The 18,531-nt window shown below is 43.6% G+C and overlaps 2 protein-coding genes across 5 annotated transcripts in view; one reads left to right on the top strand and one right to left on the bottom strand.

The window, feature by feature from the left end:
- Positions 1-13,749, top strand: part of creb5b (cAMP responsive element binding protein 5b) — a 44,373-nt gene extending 30,624 nt beyond the window's left edge. For 2 of the 3 annotated variants that reach the window (XM_085801982.1, XM_085801981.1), the window contains exons 8-11: positions 7,192-7,515; positions 8,796-9,023; positions 9,648-9,756; positions 10,757-13,749. In XM_085801982.1, the coding sequence (XP_085658108.1) occupies positions 7,192-7,515; positions 8,796-9,023; positions 9,648-9,756; positions 10,757-10,911 (816 nt within the window). In that variant the 3' untranslated portion in view covers positions 10,912-13,749. Of the gene's footprint in view, positions 1-7,191; positions 7,516-8,795; positions 9,024-9,647; positions 9,757-9,836; positions 10,604-10,756 lie in introns of those variants that run through there. The other variant, XM_085801983.1, reaches the window with a different exon arrangement.
- Positions 13,750-14,624: 875 nt separating this feature from the next.
- cpvl (carboxypeptidase vitellogenic like) lies at positions 14,625-18,517 on the bottom strand. Of its 2 annotated transcripts, XM_085801985.1 has the most exons (13): positions 18,448-18,502; positions 18,114-18,295; positions 17,912-18,033; positions 17,059-17,173; positions 16,901-16,959; positions 16,701-16,780; positions 16,532-16,598; positions 16,173-16,295; positions 15,909-16,040; positions 15,695-15,793; positions 15,430-15,603; positions 15,140-15,322; positions 14,625-15,034 (listed from the first exon to the last, which is right to left on the bottom strand). In XM_085801985.1, the coding sequence occupies exons 1-13, from the start codon at positions 18,450-18,452 to the stop codon at positions 14,936-14,938; spliced, it is 1,440 nt and encodes a 479-aa protein (XP_085658111.1). In that variant the 5' UTR covers positions 18,453-18,502; the 3' UTR covers positions 14,625-14,935. The 2 variants fall into 2 exon arrangements, with proteins under 2 accessions (XP_085658111.1, XP_085658112.1); XM_085801986.1 differs by lacking the exon at positions 16,173-16,295 and having other exon boundaries at positions 18,448-18,517.
- Between the last annotated feature and the right edge of the window lie 14 nt (positions 18,518-18,531).

Raw genomic sequence — 18,531 nt, 5'->3', positions numbered from 1 at the left:
TTTGTGAGGAGGAGCAGCACACACAATAGGAGTCTAACTCCAGGTTTTGTAAGCAACATCTGTATGAATGGTGGCATTGTCAGGGTATGATGTCATCGGAGAGGGACGGTGAGCTAAGAGCACAGCTGAAGCCGGCGCTACTTTACTGCGCTCTAGAATATGTGCGTGCATATTGTATATGTTTGTGCGCATGCATGATTGTGTCTTTGACTTTGGGTGCATTGGCACCTTCTCCTAGTCCTTAGAGTGAAAACACACCATGAAGTTAGAGTTTGCACATAGTTTAGATTGCGGAGATACATTGTTGCATAAAGAGAAAGTTTAAATGTCTGCATCAGCGTAAGACAGTTTTGTAGATGATGAACATCAGGAACTTCCTCTCTCTTGCCATGGAGGAAAGTGGTTTCAGCAGAGTGAAGTGCAGGATCGAGGAGCAGCAGGATCAATGTGTGTGTCTGCCAGTTTATCAGTGTTGGACCAGGACCAGAGAGAGGCCCTCTCTCACTGCATCCACTGTGTTGCCAAAGTGTTTGGTTTGTCTGAGAGAGTCACTCTGTATACTCTATAGTTATACCAAGTCAAACATAAATGAACAGGCTGTATGGTTTTCAAGATGTTCAGCCTCTCATTTGTCAGGCTTCATACTCACTAAGGATTGATTTACAATAATGAACAACGTGTTCAACCACAATTGTTCCGCTACTTATACAGCTCAATTTTTTGCCATTCACACAACGCTGTGGTCTGTAGCTTTAGCTCCATACATTTCACTGCTTAACCAAAGGTGAAGTGTTATTTAGCCTACTTTCAATCATTTAAATGGGGTTGACAAAATATTAGAAACACCTGTCGCTACAATGCAATGTAGTTAAGCAGCATTGCAAATTGTAGTCTCCAAAACGATCATGGATTGAATCGGCACCTCTCTAAAACATTGTCAACAAAAAAATTGAACATTATATCCTTCATGAGGGAGGATTTATTACGTGGCTGTTGTAGTGGACTGCACTCATTGTAACTACTGTAGGTGTACCTAACTGGCAACTGAGTGTATTGCTAACACAATCAGTGAGATTGCTACGGTATACATTCACATTTGAATGTCAAACTGGCAGAAGGTAAGAAATGCAGCATGATTGATGAGATTTCTTTTCTTTTTTAATTTGTTGAGAAGCTACTTAGTACATGTTGACCCATTCACTTGAACATCTAGAGCAGTTACTCTGTTCAGTAGTCATGTCACTGCATCAATCAAAAAGCATTTTAGTGAGAGGCCTGAATGCATTTGACAGTTACATTTGATTCATATTAAAAATGTAATCAATGAGTGTCTGATCCCTAAATTTGATAACTTAGGAACATAATGATGGGAATATGTTACCAGTTTCTCTATTGTTGCTAGAAAGGATCCAACTTTTACGGCTTAAGTTAAAAGTTGTCACAGTGAGTTTTTGAAGCCCTGTGTGTATATAGTAAGCAGTTCCATGTGTCTACACGTGTGTGTCTGCGCGTGTATTCGTAACTTTGTGTGACTGTATACGGGCGGGGTTATAGGACGAGGGTGGCAGTCGTGGCACAGAGTGTCGCATCTGTTTGTCTTTGGATGACTGCATGTTGTTTTAGCTGTGCTGATGGGAGGTGTATGTGAAGACCATTTGGTCATGGTTCAGGGCCCGTGAATGGGACGGGGCTCCGGCAGAGCCAAGCTTGGGTAAACCAGCTGCCATCACTACACGGGCCAGACTGGACTGGTGCAGCCACTATGAGCCCTCCCCAGCCCACAAACCCCCCGCCCCCCTCCCCTCCGCTGGAGCCTGAGCAGTGAACGAGATACTCGCTGGACTCCAAAATGACCAGTCAGATGCTGGAGGGGTGGCTGGAAAAAGAGTGTTGGGGCAGAAGCAGAGAGGTCCAGGTGCTGTTGCTGTTGCACCGCTCTCACCTGTTCACACGGACAGGTCTGAGGCAGTGAGTGCATTGCCTCTCAGTCATGTTGACATGTTGAATTGGAGGCTTAACAAGGTGTGATTCTAATCCAATCCAAGTGACAATGTTTTCCAGCCAGAATACACAATCAGAGATATATTAAGCTTATTCAAATTCATTGATTCAAGTCTTCACACTTCAAGTTGCTTAATTTGATGGTGTATCATTTTCCTGTTGCTTTTGATGCCACAAATTAAAGCACATGTCAGTATTTATTGTTGCATTCATGCTTCGTTTGTCTTTCCCACTCTGAGACATTCTCTGTCTTCAACACTGTAGCAGCGGGTGTAGTGATAACCATGTAGGCTGCACTAGAGCAGGGCTTTACAAGAGAGGGAACAGTGGGGATATACAGACTGGAGTCGGAGGCCCATCCATTAACTTGACAGGGTGGAGAAGCTGCCAAGAGTATGAGCGCATGCTTTGGAGCATGCTCCTCAGTGGGCGTGTGTCTCACTGCGCCCGTACCGCCACGGTTCCTCCGAGCACCACCGGAGCGTCTGGCCCTGGCAGAACAGCCAGTCTATGTCCATCTCCCCCCGTCTGTGTCTGGAACCACAGGGAGGCTCTGTTCGGACCGGCTCTGATCAACTTGGCCCCGAACTCGAGAGAGGAGAGAGGGGGCGACAGTACAGCCCAGCGCTCCCATCAGACTGTCTGCCTCGCCATTCCCCGAGGAAATCAGTTTAACAGTCACTGGCTCTTGGCAAGCAGAGGGAGAGGGGGTGGAGGAACAGGGAAGAGGTGTGTGTGTGAGAGAGAGAAGGGGCGGGGGGTGTTACTGCCTCTCTGGGCGAGAGGGAAATCTAATAAAATTGAACTAATGGGGGTGTGGAGTTTTAGGGGACAGAGAGTGGGTTTTGCAGGCAGGCACTGGTGGGTAGTGGTGGTTGTGGAGATGAGGAGGATGGAATTAGATCTTCTTGGCAAAGCAGTGGAGCCAAACTCATGCTTTCAACTGCAGATGGTGAACCCATGTTGGGTTTAAAGCGTGAGTTTGGGGGCCTAAGCCCACAAAATACATTGCCAGGAAAGTTACAGCTATGATATATTATGTAATTAGAACTAGTGTGCATATGCACATGATCGCTGATCATGCTGCTGCGCTAGGATAGTGTTAACAAAAGGCTGACAGAGACAGACGGAAGCCCTAATGTTTCATGGGCTCCTTAATGTGAAGTAGAAGATCTCCATTTGAAACTGTGATCTTTTTTGCACATAAACTATGACTCCACAGACTGGTTAAATCTTTCTAACTTGCCGTAAGGCGCCAGAGGGACACAGGTCCCCTGGTAGTACACTGCTCCACTTTTAAGGGGCATAAAAGTGCTCACCCTGACCTCACAGGGTTTGATTTACCCATCCTGAGGCAGGCGTGGTCTCCTCCCTTTGTACCTGCTCCGTGCTCTTGCTTTCTCCTCCCAGGGTTAATAGATATGAAGTCATCTGGCGAGGAGAAACCTGAGTGTGATCTCAGGATGTGCCCAGAGCACTCACTGGGACATCACTCAAAGCGCCCCGTGTCAGAGAGGAAGCAGCCATTAATAAATATCATTAATGGGTGATTACCTGGTATCCTTGAAACCACATAAATGAGAGAAGCCTAAAAAAGGAGTGGGAGTGGACAGGTCACAGGGCAAAGGTCTGAGACGAGATAGTTCCCCTCTGGGCAAAATATGGCTGAATCAGGCAGGGTGTTTTAACAATGGAAAATCAATAGCTCTACTACTTTCAGTACACTGACAGAATGCATGAAATGTGGTGTCAAATGCATGTGACTACAGATATATAGTCTGAGCGTTTATAGACTCATCCTGGGAGAAGCTGCCCACGTCTCTGTGGTGTCATTGACCGCTCATCCTCTTGTTGTGTATTTGCTGTGTTGTTGCAGTTTTCAGCAACACCAGAGTAGACAGCGGTGGGACAGACTATGCCAACCCATCTGTGAGCGTCCTGCAGTGCCACAGGCTAACACCTGCACTGATTTAATGACTGTTTTCTGTGGTGGCCATGTTGCTGCAGGAGAAATGTATACGTATGTGTGTGTTATTAGAGCAAAATGCACATGGTGATTAAGTTCTTGTGCTTAGCACAGTCTGGGGAAATACAACCATGTGTTAAAGAGCCATTAGGGAGCTGATGAAGGTGTTTGAGAATCACAGCCTGCTCATCATCGCTTTGCTAACGTCCCATAGTTGCGTCACTGTGGTTCTGGATACAAAGACTTAAGTTTTGGCCCGAGCTGGGTTTAACTGAGCTGTGTCTCAACTCCAGATGGAGCAGTAGCAGGCACTTGTGCAGATAGCTTCAGGAATAAGCTTCCATCACGGTAATGTACTGCAGCTCATTCATTATTTTCTGTTGTTTTCCTTGCGTGTGTTGAGATTGTCGCTGCCACTTTATTCAAGCAGTCTGCTGTCTTTTCTTACTGGATCTATTTTTATCTCGTGGGTCTGTTTGTTAAATGGGTTTTGCTACAGATGTATATTGTCTTGGGTTTAACAACTCAATTTGAATGTCAACTTGTGCTGCATCACATTTAGTTTAAAAAGACCTGCATGATCTTAAATATGTGTTTTGTGTCAGTTCTCTGATCATGCATAGTGCTTTTCTTTTGTTTCCTTTCGTTTCTTTTTCTTTTCGCTATCCTGTTTAAAATTATCTCCACTAAGGCTTGTGCAGAGGCCTCTCAGCTCTTTGACCTGCCTGTGTACTCTGACACTCTCGGGCCTCTTCGGATGCAGGCTAATTCAATTAATAAACAGATAGCCCTGTGCTGCCAGCTGGATGGCTCTCAGAGACACTGATAAATGAGCACTTGCTGTCTTGGGCTGATGGTGTGTGTGGGGAGGAGACACTAGAAGCCATCTAATCTCCCCTCACCCCTGTTCTCTCTCTCTCTCTGTCTTTCTCTGTCCCTCCCTCCCTCTCTCTCTCTCTTACTGCCCCCCTTCACCTTCCTTTACCCTCTCTGTCCTTCTTGCCTGGTGCCTGGCTGTCAGGAATTCAGCTCCAGCCCCAGATGAGCATCTTAGCCACACACAGACCACCAGTGCAAGGTTTACAAGGGTCACAAAAACAAAGCACGGGGGATAGACAGGCGTCCTGGACTTATGTTCATTCAGGTGATTGCCTGTTCTGTGACTGAGTGGCAGGAGATTGTCAACCCCTGATTGGTTTTCTCCTTCACAAGAGGGGTGGGCCTCACCTCTGCGGTGGCGGTGACTGACAGGCTGAAGGCTTAAGGGAAGAGCTTCAGTGAGAGCTGTCAGACTCAGAATGCATCCTGTGATAGACCGAATATGTCCTTGTCAGTACTTGTGATGGATACCTGTAAGCTCATTTAAATCCATTTCTTTTCTTAAGTTTGTGTGTTGAATGTAAGCTTGTTGTTTATTTCTACATTTGAGACTGTGTGCTGGCACGTATCCAACTCTAAAACCTATAGCAGGTAACATGTAGCATGTATCCTGTAGCGTCTAACACTATGACGATTTCTCACTGCCACTTGTTACACTCAGGAAGTCTCAGCATAGCTGTGATGCTGCGGACAGCTGCAGGCCTGAGGCTGCCTGCTGTGTGTTAGTGTAGAGAGTGTGGTATTTTAACTCCTGTCTCACTGGTCACAAAGAGGAAGGGCTGTGGCCCCTGAGAGTTGTGCTGCTGAGGCTGCAGTGAATAAAGTGTTTGCTGGGGTTGGGGTTGAACAGATGGGGATCAGCCTTTAAAATAGCATTTTATAATGTAGGACCAACAGATAGAAACAAATTCATTAAGCTTGAGAAACCAAGTGCTGTGTCACTATGTCAGGCATCCATTGGTATGACAAACAGAAACTAAATTCAGCCAAAACAGGCTCGACAAGGTCGTAATTTTTCTCTGCCGGTTTCATGTGCAGTTCTCTGAGAGAAAGTAAAGGAGACACACTACCAGCAAATCCTTCCAGAAATACTAATTTGAAAATAAAACACAAAGCAGCAGAGTAGGCTCTTTTTTTAATTGTCCCATTTTACAAATGATTTATTTGACTCCTGTGTCTCCTCTCTCTTGGTAAAAAGCTTTCTGCTCATGGACAGTGTGAGAGAGGAGAGGAGAGCTGATGTTGTGCTCTGGTTGAGTCCTAGCATTGTGATCCAGACCAGCTGGATGCCATTCCCTGTGGGAATCATGAATGTGAAGGTTGTTAAAAGATATGGAGCCCTGGACACAGCGTGGACTTACTGACAGCAGCTGGGAGAAGGGGGAAGGGAGCAGAGAGAGGAAAGAGAGCACTGGGAAAGAGAATAGAAAACTTTGTGGAATTCACAACAGTAGCCTTGAAACGAATGCCTTTGTTTTCAGTTTTGCTGTTAACTTTTCGTTAAAAGTAACTAGTATACATGACTTTAGGCAGGATGTAAGAATATGTATTAATTCACATCAGCAGTGTGCCACTGGTGAAAAGATGTGCATTAATCAAAGTCGAATAGTCTCAACACTCTCTCAACCCGTCATTTCTACAGCGGTTGAAATGTAAATAATTCATGTAAGGGTGCAGACATATTTTATTTTGTCTAGGTTTGTGGACAACACATGAAGCCTGAATGCATATTTTGGCACTTGTATGTTTGGGTTATGATTTTTTCTCTGGTCCCAAGTTCGTCTTTATGTGATGCCCAGAAAAACAGTCTCTTGAGAAGAGGTGCATTCAGTAAACACGGAGAACACAAGTGCACCTTCACTGAGCCTCTCTTTCACTGGTCTCACTCACATCAGGGCAGTCTGGGCTAAGTAGACCACACGGTTAAGGCAACAAGCCTCCTGCTGGGTCAACAGTGAGAGAGCAGTCACACACCTTGCACCTCGCCAGGGAGCTCATCACACAGGCAGACTTCCATACACACACACACGTACACGCACACACACAGAGGCTATTAGGAATATGAAGAGGAGGGACTGGAGCGATGGCAATCATGGAAGGTAAAGAGGGAAAATGACAGGACTGAAGGAGAGACAGAGGACAGTCTAAGTGGCTTTGATTTGTTCTCCTGACATATGGATTTATGAAGCTATTAATCACCTGAGAGTCAGCACATGAACCTGCTCTGTAACTGCTGATCATCAGTACATTCATAGATGAGAGCACAAACTTAAAAGAGCAAAAAAAAAACACTCCAAGAGAATATTGTCAAATGTCACATTTTCGTGTCCAATTTGCTCACTCAGAGGCTGAAGGCTGCACTTTCACACCACCCTGGTGCCATCGCGAATGGAAACATGAACTCCATGGGCCACATGATGGAGATGATGTCATCGCGGCAGGAGCAAAGCGCCCACCATCATATGCACTCACACCCGCACCAGCACCTTCAAGCGCCTCCCCACGCGTACCAGCACCACGGCCACCACCACCACAACCAGGGACACGGCCAGGCTGGACACCACCACCCGCAGGGACACAACCCCCATCACAACTCCCACAACCCCCACCTCCATCCCGGTCACCCGCACCAGACCTCGCCGCACCCTCCAATGCACTCTGCTTCACAGGTAAGCAACGTCCATCGCCAGGACAACAGAAGCTCTTAGATGGTCTGAAGGCAAAGCCACAAGTTCAGTAACACATTAACTATACTGCACAATAAAACCTCTCATACTGTATATGTACCATGACTAAAGCAACGCGATGCTTTAGTAGCATTTGAGCAGCTTAAAAGTCAGCTATTAGTGGTTTAGTAAAGACGTATTGCTGTAATGATGCTTCAAATACACAGTAAGTCAGTGGACAAACACATTTTCTCTTAGAGCAGCCACAAAGCCAAGTAGTTTCCTGGCAACCATCTTAAAGGTAATTTTTCCTTTGAGGTTGGTCAGCTACAGGTCAGTGTCAGATGCCCGCCATGGAGGGAGAGGGTCATGAAGAGGCCATAAAATGGGTGTCATAAAATAAAAATCTAAGGACTGTCTTTTGGAAACTATGCTCCACACCCTGCTGCACCGCCAGGCTGCCATTATGTGGCCACCGCATGCTCCAGGTGCAGAAGATGTTTTATACATGCTGGTCCTGATGGTGAGACAGCCTTGGCTAATATAGGCCTGGAACATTTTAGCTGTGAATATGTTTGGTTTAATTTTAATTGAAAGTTTTAAAGTCACAGCATTAAAAAATAAAATGATGTGAGACAGTCTGTCCCGGCTTTGTCTAATGCTCTCTGCAGTGCCAATCATTTTGGGTGAAGGACAGTCCGAGATCAGGATATGCAAGTCACTGTATGTTCTAAAGGCACCATTAAGGCATTAAAACAACACTCTGTATGCACAGCGGCCATTAAAGCCGCTTGTATTTTCCATGGTTCTCATAAAAATGGTAATGATCTGAAGACTGAAAACACTTGACCTTGCCAAGGATATGTCAAGATCTGTCAGTGCATGTTCAGGTTTTAGAAACAAGCCTTTTGACTGTGTCTGGTGGCGTTAGTCTGAGTGGAAGTGGGCGTTGGAAAACTGCCTCCCGACACCTCCTTAACAAGGTGGGCAGGCTGGTGAATCGGCCCAGTCACTCACTCACTCAGTCACTCCTGACACCCACAGCCTGGCTCACAAGGCACGTGGCACGGCCAGATGTTGTTTTTGGGGAAGTTGCCAGACATGGAATAGCTGTAGGAGGTAATGTATGGATGCTTGTTTAGTGGCAACACTAGCAGACAGGTGACTGGCTTGTTTCCAGGCCGGTGTCAGCACAGCTACATGTCTGGTCCGGTGGCAGCAGGTGTCTCATCAAAGAGCTCAGTGATGCTCAGTGATGCTTTTTTTTTTTCTGCATGCTTCAGATGTCACCTGCAACCCAGCAGATGCAGCCCACGCAGACCCTGCAGTCTCCGCCCCCCAGCGGCGGACGGCGCAGGCGAGTGGTGGACGAGGATCCGGACGAACGTCGACGGAAGTTTCTGGAGCGAAACAGGGCGGCAGCAACAAGATGCAGACAGAAGAGAAAAGTGTGGGTGATGTCGTTAGAGAAGAAAGCAGAAGAGCTCACTCAGACCAACATGCAGCTTCAGGTACAAACTCATAAACCTCTGGTTGTAAATCTGCACACAGCACCTGCTCCCACTCTCCACAGTCAACATGTGTTTCTAAATCAGTTCCTTACTAAGACCTTTATAGAATATCCTGTTTTACTACCAAGATTGATGAAAGGTGAACTGGTACGATGACTGGTATGGAGTTAAAGCATGAATAGCAGAGCGTGACAAGATTAATTGTATGTTATATAAAAAATAACATCTGGAATTTTGTTTAATAAATGTGTAATTATTTAAATATTATGTTAAACTTATAAATTACCTTAAAGGGAACATCTCAGCATTCAGCACTGCAACATTAAGTTGAGGGACCTACAAGAAATACATTTAAAAACAAATGGTAAACTTCACATGAGCAGGAGATGAGAGATATCTTGTACCCAATACCACTCAAGCTCCAAAAGCACTGGATCCTACAATTCCCATAATGCAACTGAATGCTCAACTTTTTCATGAATTCTCAATGCTAATCCAAAATGGAAAAAAACGATAGTTATATTGGGAGTAATACGATCATAGTCATTGATACACTGATACTTTCAGCCTGTTTTGAATGTGGATTCCTGGGATGTTTTTAATAAATGCCTGTTTGTTTTTCAGAATGAAGTGACCATGCTAAAGAACGAGGTGACCCAACTCAAGCAGCTTCTCCTCACACACAAGGACTGTCCCATCACCACTATGCAGAAAGAGTCCCAAGGTTACCTCAGTGAGTAGCTCAAACATAAACACAGACACACACACATTCGAGAATTTGACCACAAACGCACCTTCATCTGTGTGCCTTAGCTCTAGGGCGCAGATAGCACTGCAGTGGAAATGCTCTGTGATTGTCCTGCCAGAGGAAAGCTATGAACTCTGCAGACCAAACTGTGATGGACACTCAGTAACTGCCAAAACTCTTCGCTCCTATGTGCTGGTATCCAGCTCCCACGCTTGCCGCAGGACTCTTCCTTTGACATATGGGTGTTGCACACTCTGGTAGCCCGCCTGGGCCGGGAGTTAGTCTGAATCCCATATGAGACCTATTTTTCCATCTGACAGCACCTCAGTGCACAGAGGCAGTCGAGACACAACGTGAGAAAGACGTCACAGACTGCAGGTTGGCATCCAGCTTCTCATGGATGCCCCAGGATCTAAATGATTATTGGACTGTGCCTCAGCCGTGCATGACATCAGAGTCCCACCCTTTGATACGGATACAAGTGACATTTCCATGCAATTAGGATAAGGCACCTCCCTGTGTGGCTTTAGCACAGGAAAATAAGTCTCACATCCCCTTTGGCTGAATGGTTCTTTTATACAGGAGAGAGCCAACTCCCAGACTGGGCTGGGAGACTTTCATCGATGAGTCTAGCTTGTGTACAGATGCCACTTTCAGTGTGTCCAAAATCCATCAGGCCTTGTTTACGGAGTTGAGTGATTCACTTTTCCATTTTCGTGTTATCCATTCATGGCCTATTACAGAGGATAACAGGTGAGAAGTTAGGTGTGAAATTAGTGTATCATTTGTTTGAAATTTATTTTCTGCTAATAAAGCTGTCTATTTACAATAACATGGTTTGGTTTGTGTTTATTTTTACTTTCACATCATAAATTGAAGCCTCTCTGTGCACTTTTGAAGTTACTAGCATTTGCACTTCAACACACACACTCACACTCTCTTGACATGTTGTCCATCCTCAGTGATGTCTCTGTTGTGTCCTCAGGTCCAGAGAGCAGTCCGGCAGGAAGTCCAGTGCCAGCGTGTTCACAGCAGCAAGTCATTCAGCACAACACCATCACCACCTCCACCACGACTGTAGGGGGCAGCAATGTGCACGGGCAAGCCAACCACCGCACAGACATTAACCCCATCCACTAGGGACAAGAGAGACTATAACCCCCGGCTGTGGCCCCCCGAACTGCCCCCCCCCCTTGCTCCCCCCTGCTTTCTGAGGGTCATCGGCTGCACATGCTGCCCCCTCTCCCTCCATCAAGAAAAACCTCAAAAGGCCTCTGAGGCTGTTCTTTATACAGTAGCTACAGTATGTATTTTTATAGACCAACCCTATTAACACATAAATGTTCTATGGTTTGTCGCCTCTTTTTTAATCTGCTTTTTTTTTGTGCGTAGCAGAAAGCGAGGTTTGCTAATCTCATGTAATGGTACAAAATGGACCATGGTGGTCATGGAACCAGTGGAAAGAGACATAAGCCACAGACCGTCATCTCTATAAGCAGATCTTACATCTCTGTATGCCTAATGGACTGAATAATGAGTCAAATCATTCTCTGTGTCACATGTGGACAGTATGTTGAGTGTATGTGTAGCATGTGTAATCATACAGAAGACTAATAAGTGAGTGGGTTGTTGCTGCCTTTAAGTTGTCTTCTGAAACAAAGTCAACCTTTTGCCATGATGTCCCGAGGACAGGAATATGCAAGCAGGTGTAACGACCCTTTTTCTTTTTCTAGAAATGTATATGACTGTTAACCTTTTCCCTGTCAGAGGTATTCTCAAAGAGTGTTATGATACACAGCATGACAGCGAAAGTACCGTACGATCAAATAGAAGCAATACATCAGAGTATTGATCATCTTCTCTACTGTGTGTCCACATTATGATCAGCATGGCCAAGCCACTCTGGTCCCGAGGACATACGGTGCTGTTACAGCTACAGAACTGTGCACTGTGATACCAGTGAGGCAGCTCGGGAGTTGAAACACACTCCTCCGCTCACCAGGACCAACTGAAGCTTTAATTATTGAGGCCTCTTTTTGTGTGTTGTTTGCGCGTCTGGATCCGCATTTTTGGATTCCAATTCCATATGAATATAACATTTTTGATTGCGTACGTCTGCATAGTTTAGAGTGTGCATGTGAATTATGTATATTATGTGCTTGTATTTTGCCTTCTTTCTCTGCAGAACAAAGTTCAGTGGGTATGTAAAGAAACAAAAAACAAAAAGAGAGCAAGAAAGTGACTGAGCATGATTTTTTTTTTTTTCATCACACAACTGACAAGTGTTTTGCAGTTTCTAAAGGGGAATAGTTAATGCCTGTGCTTTCCAAAATGTCACAATGTGCCTGAAGATTTCCTAAAATCTTTTGTTGGCTTACTGTAGGCAACAAAACCTTTTTTGATCACCGTAAATGTCGTCACTTTTTCTTCAATACAATCAAGGCATTGATCATAGTTCTTCACTTCTTTTTGTTTTATCGTAGATGTTTGCTGCGCGTTACTGCAGGGCAAAACCAGCTCACCAAGGAGAAAACTAACCCAAGATCTGTTTGACCTCCAACCTCTCCATCATTCTCTTCCTCTCTCTTTCTCAGGCTCCTCTGAATTTCACATTGGCGATGTATGTAGTGATAACAATACAGGCTTTACCTTTTCTATCTCACTGCCAGCCTTGAAACTTAATGCCTTTTCAAGTCAACCATGACTCCTCTTTTCTTTCCCTCTTTCCTCTATGACCGGGAATGTCGATTCATTAGCATGATGACCATAATGCACTGTGTTTTACAGTAGGATGGATGAAATACATTCCACTGACAGGTGGAGTGATCGCAGAGCTGTCTATGCACTTTGTCCTCTGTCATGCCAGAGGGTAGAATAGCCATATTAAGGTCCGAGTAATTCTCAGTGATCCCCACCCCAACCTTTTTCACACACCAGCGAGAAACTTAACTGTGTTTGGCTTTACAGAGAGACTGTGCCTGGCATGCAACACATGTCTATTGAAAAAGGGAACTTAGAGCTTGTATTGTCAGATGAGGCTCAGCTAAGGACCCTTTAATATTTACTTTGTGCCCTTTTTATTCTGGAGGAAAAAACTCAACTCCAGCCCTAATTTTGTCAAAGATGAAGGATGTGAATTGAAAAATGCTTTTTATTCTCATAATGGGTTAATCCAAGTTTTTATTGAGGCATTCGGACTGTTTATGCCACGTCTTCACCGTGGAGTCTGTGTGTGCAGTAATGTATGTGTGTTGTTGAGACGAAGACACCGATTCTCTTGGAAAGGGCTTTGTCGTACCAACCCTTTGAATTGAAGCTTGACTTATTTTGGTTGTTTTGTAAACCATATATCGATTATTAGACCATTCCAAATTAACCTCTTGCATGTGAAAATATGGTTAACAACCTCAAAACGTTTTCAACTGGAATCATTCAGATAATGTTGCTGTTGTAGCGTCTCTACTTCCATTTTTGACAGTGAATCCAGGTTTAGTAAAAGACATTTGTTACTGTAGAGGCAGACAAAAAGGACAGATGGAAGTGCAGTGTAAGTGTGTCTGTGTGGGTTTGTGTGTGAGGTGGAGAACAATGACCACACATTAATTATAACTATTATTTTAAATCTAAAACTATAAATATTGTACATAATGTCATTGATTTCTGTAATCCTGTACATGTAATGCAACCACCTTTCTTTTTGAAGGGAGTAGATGTGTGGTACATGTGTGTAAATAATGTTTGCATAGCACTTGTTGCCTTTTGTTGTATGTCCAGGCTCATTCCAGCGCTTAAATAAATTGTTTATATGTAATGAACTGATGAAATCCATTCTTACCTGCATAACTTTGTACATTTTTTGTGTGTCTGTAACGACATTGTCTCCGTTTTGTTTTATTTTGCATTTGTACAGATGTTAAAAGTTATCACTGCAGTTACATTACGGTATGAAAAATAAAGCACTTGTTCTGTAACGTACAACTACCTGATATGATTTTACAGCAGTCAGGTCCTGTGTTGATGAGCGAAGCAAAAACAATGATCCAAGAGACATGAAATATTAAACTAATGTTCAAATCAAATGATCGTCAGCATTTTCCGATGCTTGTCCTCAAGACATAACTGCTCATTAAATAGTTAGATGCTTTAAAGGTTTAGAATACTCATTAATTATTGAACCGTCTAGACAGCTTGATAGTTGCCTGATGAAATAACATGGCGGTTAACTTCAGTACACAAACATCTTTGTGGCACTGGGTCAAAATGCCAATTGCAACAGACACACTGCAGCATGTCACTTCAGCTTTATGACAATGAAATAACACACCTTGCTCGGTATTGCTGTAAGTTATGGGCATAGTGCTTTTGCAAAAAGCAAAGGGTCCCTATGCTTTCCTAGGGTGTTGAGTCATTTTACAATGTTTTAAGGACCCTAGTTCAGAAAATCTGACATTTCAACATGTATTTATGAAAGAACATTAAATGCCTGGAGTAATTATGCAGTGTTATTGAGTTTGAGTTATGAAAGGGAGTTTCTTTGTAGCACAGTGACCCCTAGTGTACATTTTGCTGACTGACCAGACAAAAAGCAGGTATGAATTGCTGCACAGAATTCAGTTAGAAAAGAGGAAATGGCTGCAAAAATTAATTTCAGTCTTCTCAGAATATCAAAATATTCACCTTTAGAAAAGAAAACTATTTTATTTCAAGTCATTCTCATGTTTTTTCCTTTACATTTGATCTTGAAGCCTGCAATGACTGATTGCAACACAAGCTTACAGTGCATTTCCCCTTGACAGAATCCCAACAAAGATAAACATGAATGTTTTTCATTGAACTTGAGCCTGATAATCAGACAGCGCTGCCACTTGGCTTTTATTTGATTTTTACTATTGTTGGTTAAATTCCTTAACATTGGCAGCAATGCAGAAGTCTGAATCAAGGCGAAGTTATTTCATTTGCGGTCCAAAGTCCTGAACCAGATATCACCTCAGATAAAATGCCAAAAAAAAAAAAATCAGCTGCAAAAGATGTCGACCAAACCTGTGAATGTGCTGATTTACATAGGATGTGACAATCAGTCTTTCAAATCAACAATCTCTGATGAAGAGTATGCTCTTTAAGGTATGAGGTGCTTTGATCAGCGGCATTTTAACACTAGAACATCTCATACGAAGCCTTTTGTTGAAAGGAATCTGTCGATCATGTCAAAGGACCTCGCGGGTTGGTCGTAAGGCAGAATGTGTCCCCCTCCCCGGATGACAACCTAAAGAACAAGAGAGGAGATTTAGAAAAGAAAAAAAAGACTTGAAAACAAACTTGCGTGGAGGATTTCTCATACTGTTGTTGAAAGTCGTGGATCTCTGCTCACCTGGAAAAATTCTTTGACCTGTCTGACATAACCTGCCACCTCTGTATCATAGGGCTGGAGTTTCCAGTGAAAGCGTGGAGCTGTTTTGTACTCAGTGGCGCCAGTCCAGTTGACAGTAGGCAGAAACCTCTCAGTCAGAGGAGCAGCTACAATAACATCCAGCTGTCCACTGTAGATCAAGACCTGGACATAAGGAAACAAGGGAGTTGAGAATAAATAAATCCAAACAACTCTGAATCTATTGTGAAATACAGACAAACTGGAGTGGACAATTATTCTCCGTTGCTCACCCTGTAGTTGTCCATAAGAACCCCCAACCAAGGTTTGATGCTCTTCATAACATCCTGCACGAGGTGTTTCTCCACCTCCGAGCCATCGTGGAACGTCAGGTTCCCCACGTGGATGGCGCGTCTCACTGCTGGTAGAGTCACAAACTGGGAGAAGTACTCCTGGTCTTCAGGCTCCTGTGGTGAACACAAATGTATAGTTTAGAGAAGTTCTTGTTCTGAGAAAGTCACATATGCAGCCTTGAGCTTTGTTAGTGTTTCTAAGTACCTGGCATGTCATGTAGTTGAAATAGTTGGTGCAGCCTGTGGCATTTTGGAAGAAGGAGGGATATGGATCTATATCTCCATTAAGCAAGCTGTCAAAAACCTGGAGATAGAAATGTCATCCCAGTCACAATAAGATTTAATACACAACTTTAACTGTTTCAGAAAGTTATGATACGGACACTGACATGCATAAAGAACCAGACAGCAGCTCTTACCTTAAAAGCCTCCACCCACTTCTGCTGCTGGATGAGCTCAACCCCGTAGTCCGTCTGTTTTACAACATACTCCTTCTGGTGTTCGTCTATCATGCCTGTCTGGTACAAGAACTCACCATAGCCACCAAGCATCTGCAACGGAAAGGAAGTCAGTGTTATACTTTAGATCAAGCATGAGAAAATGAGGATGAAGTAAAAATCTGGAGGAATTCATAAATCAAGATGATGTGGTTTGAAGCAAATGACACCACTTCAGTCACGCACCAGTTCTGGATCACAGAGCCCATCACCGATCGCCATCCCCTTGAAGTTGATTTTCACCTTGGCAGTGGGGTTGTTTTTATGGATGTAATAAGAAACGGCAGGAACATACTTCCCTGCGTAAGACTGTGTGGAGGTAGAGAAAAGTTTACATGGTGACACATTTACAGTAACTCAGGGAGGTCGTCTTAATTATTGGCAGATTATATTATGGCCTTGTTACTAAGTGTGAAATGTTATTCTTGGTCTATATGAAACTGGTAACTAAGAATAAGATATGGTCATTAGGTATATTCAGAATCTGTACAAGTTAAAATGTCATTTGTATCATTCTAATACTTTGAAGAAAATAAACACTTCACCTCTCCAGTTGCATAAAACTCATTGGCCTGATACTCAGGAAACATCTGGAAGAACTGTGTTAGAGCACTTTAAGGAGGAAATAGAGAGAGTCAGTAAACAATGAAACACTACATTTAAAAGGCTCAACTGCAAAAATGACCATGCTAGAGTTGGATGGCGGTGTTTTACCTGTACAGATCTCTGCCAACATCATCCTGATTCTGGGCAAAACCTCTGTCATCGTCTGTGAAGCTGAAACCAGTTCCAACCTGTAAAAATATAAATGAAACAAGCCTTTCCTCAATATCATTCATCATGTTTGTGCACATAAAAAAAGGATAAATTACATTTTCATGTAATTGGTTTTGATGTGAGAGTAGAATACATACTGGATTGTCAATGTACAAAACTGAATATCTGGTTGTCCAAGCGTAGTCCCTGAAACCAACTGCAGAGACAGAAAAGGCATGGGTCAGAAAATCCAAATAATGCTCCATTACAGGTTTTATTCAATCTGGATTACAAAGTTAACATCTGCTGTTCTTACCAGTCAAGTTCTGATAAACCACATATGGTCCATGTTCCACAAAGAGACCGAACATGGAGGTGCCACCGGGTCCACCCTGCAGCCAGAGCAGGACCGGTGCGTTCTTCTGGCTCGGCTGTTGGACATATCAGTGCAAAGAGAAAGTCTGAGATCTCAGCTCCACCTTGTGGAGACTTAAATTCATTAACAAAGGTAAAACTGAATTTAACAACACTTTGCACTTTTATAGACATCACTGTTCCTATTGGTGATTTAAATGGCATCAGGTTTAGGATTAAATCAGATTTGGGTTTATCAGACTGTAGATTTGTCAAATGTTCAAATATGTCAGACATCAACAGCGCCTTTTATCACTTTGCAGTCAATCATTGACATTTCAGGCTGAAATAAAGAATTTTACTAGCTGTAATATAATGCAAACATGTCTGTGGAAGGTATAACACAAGTACCGAATCCAGTAATATGTCGGTCTCAGTTGAATTGCATGATACAAGGTTCATTTATGCTAATAGCATTTGACTATACTACACTGAAATATGAAACGCAGGTTATGTTCCTTAAGGTCCTAAAAAAAAAAGAAAAAAAGATGGCTATTCATACTTTGTTTTAGACTTTGGTTTTGATTGTGAAATATTCCCCACAAAACAAATCCCTCCATGATAGATGCATTTCTGTGCTGCAGCTGACCAAACACACACGGTGCCTATCTTATCACATGTTGACTGAGGCAGCACAGTCAAAATACACCAAGTACAATAAATCTGCATTCCACAGAAAACAAGTGCAACACTTTCGGCAATCTGTGATATGGAAAGTCCCTTATTGTTGTTGCAAAGGAGAAGTGTGAGTCTACCTTAAGGGCTGGGAAGAACCAAAAGAAGAGGTTGCTGTTGTATTTCTTGTTGACAGTGAAGTACCCAGCATAGCTTTTGACATTGGCACCCGGAAGATCTCCCACCAGACTCAGTTTCCTGGCTGGAAGAGCAAAGACACAAATGTAATAATTGTTGTGATCGATGACTGTGCTAGGCTGTGTAACGTGAGTGCTCCTCTACCTTCATCTATGGCACCCTTCTCCAGGTAGGGAGTGAGGAAGAGAGGAGACCCAGGGTCCACTCCGTTCAGGCCGCTGACCCGGTGAGATTTCCGGCAGAAAAACGACGAGCAGCCCCTCGAGTGTGCAGCAGCGTCCACACAGGCCCACAGTAACAGGAGACACAGAGTCTCCTTCAGCAGCCTGTCATTGTTTACAAAATGCATATCATGATACAAGGCCTGATCAGCGGTGCGTGCATCTTAAAACACTGCGGTCACTCACATTTCAAAACAGACGCCGCGTAACGGTTTGAAGTTGACACACAAAAAGACATTTAATTTGTTAAAACTCACCTCATGTTCAGTTCAGTGTGGAGATGTGTGAACTTGCTGCTGGTCAACTGTGGACTGACTATGTGCTGGCTGCTGTGTATCACG

Source organism: Trachurus japonicus, chromosome 16 (genome assembly GCF_045865225.1).
Source record: "Trachurus japonicus isolate A0001 chromosome 16, Traja_1.0".
Lineage (NCBI taxonomy): Eukaryota > Metazoa > Chordata > Actinopteri > Carangiformes > Carangidae > Trachurus > Trachurus japonicus.
Note: the sequence above shows the minus strand (reverse complement) of the source record. Positions and strands in the feature narration are given on the sequence as shown.

Bases quoted from the DNA above. Each gene is read 5' to 3' on its own strand.
- cpvl (XM_085801985.1), bottom strand. The intron at 16,599-16,700 runs GTAAAACACCGC...TCCTCCTTAAAG, and splicing joins GTTGGCAGAGATCTGTACAG to TGCTCTAACACAGTTCTTCC. The intron at 16,041-16,172 runs GTGCGTGACTGA...TTTCCGTTGCAG, and splicing joins GGCTCTGTGATCCAGAACTG to ATGCTTGGTGGCTATGGTGA.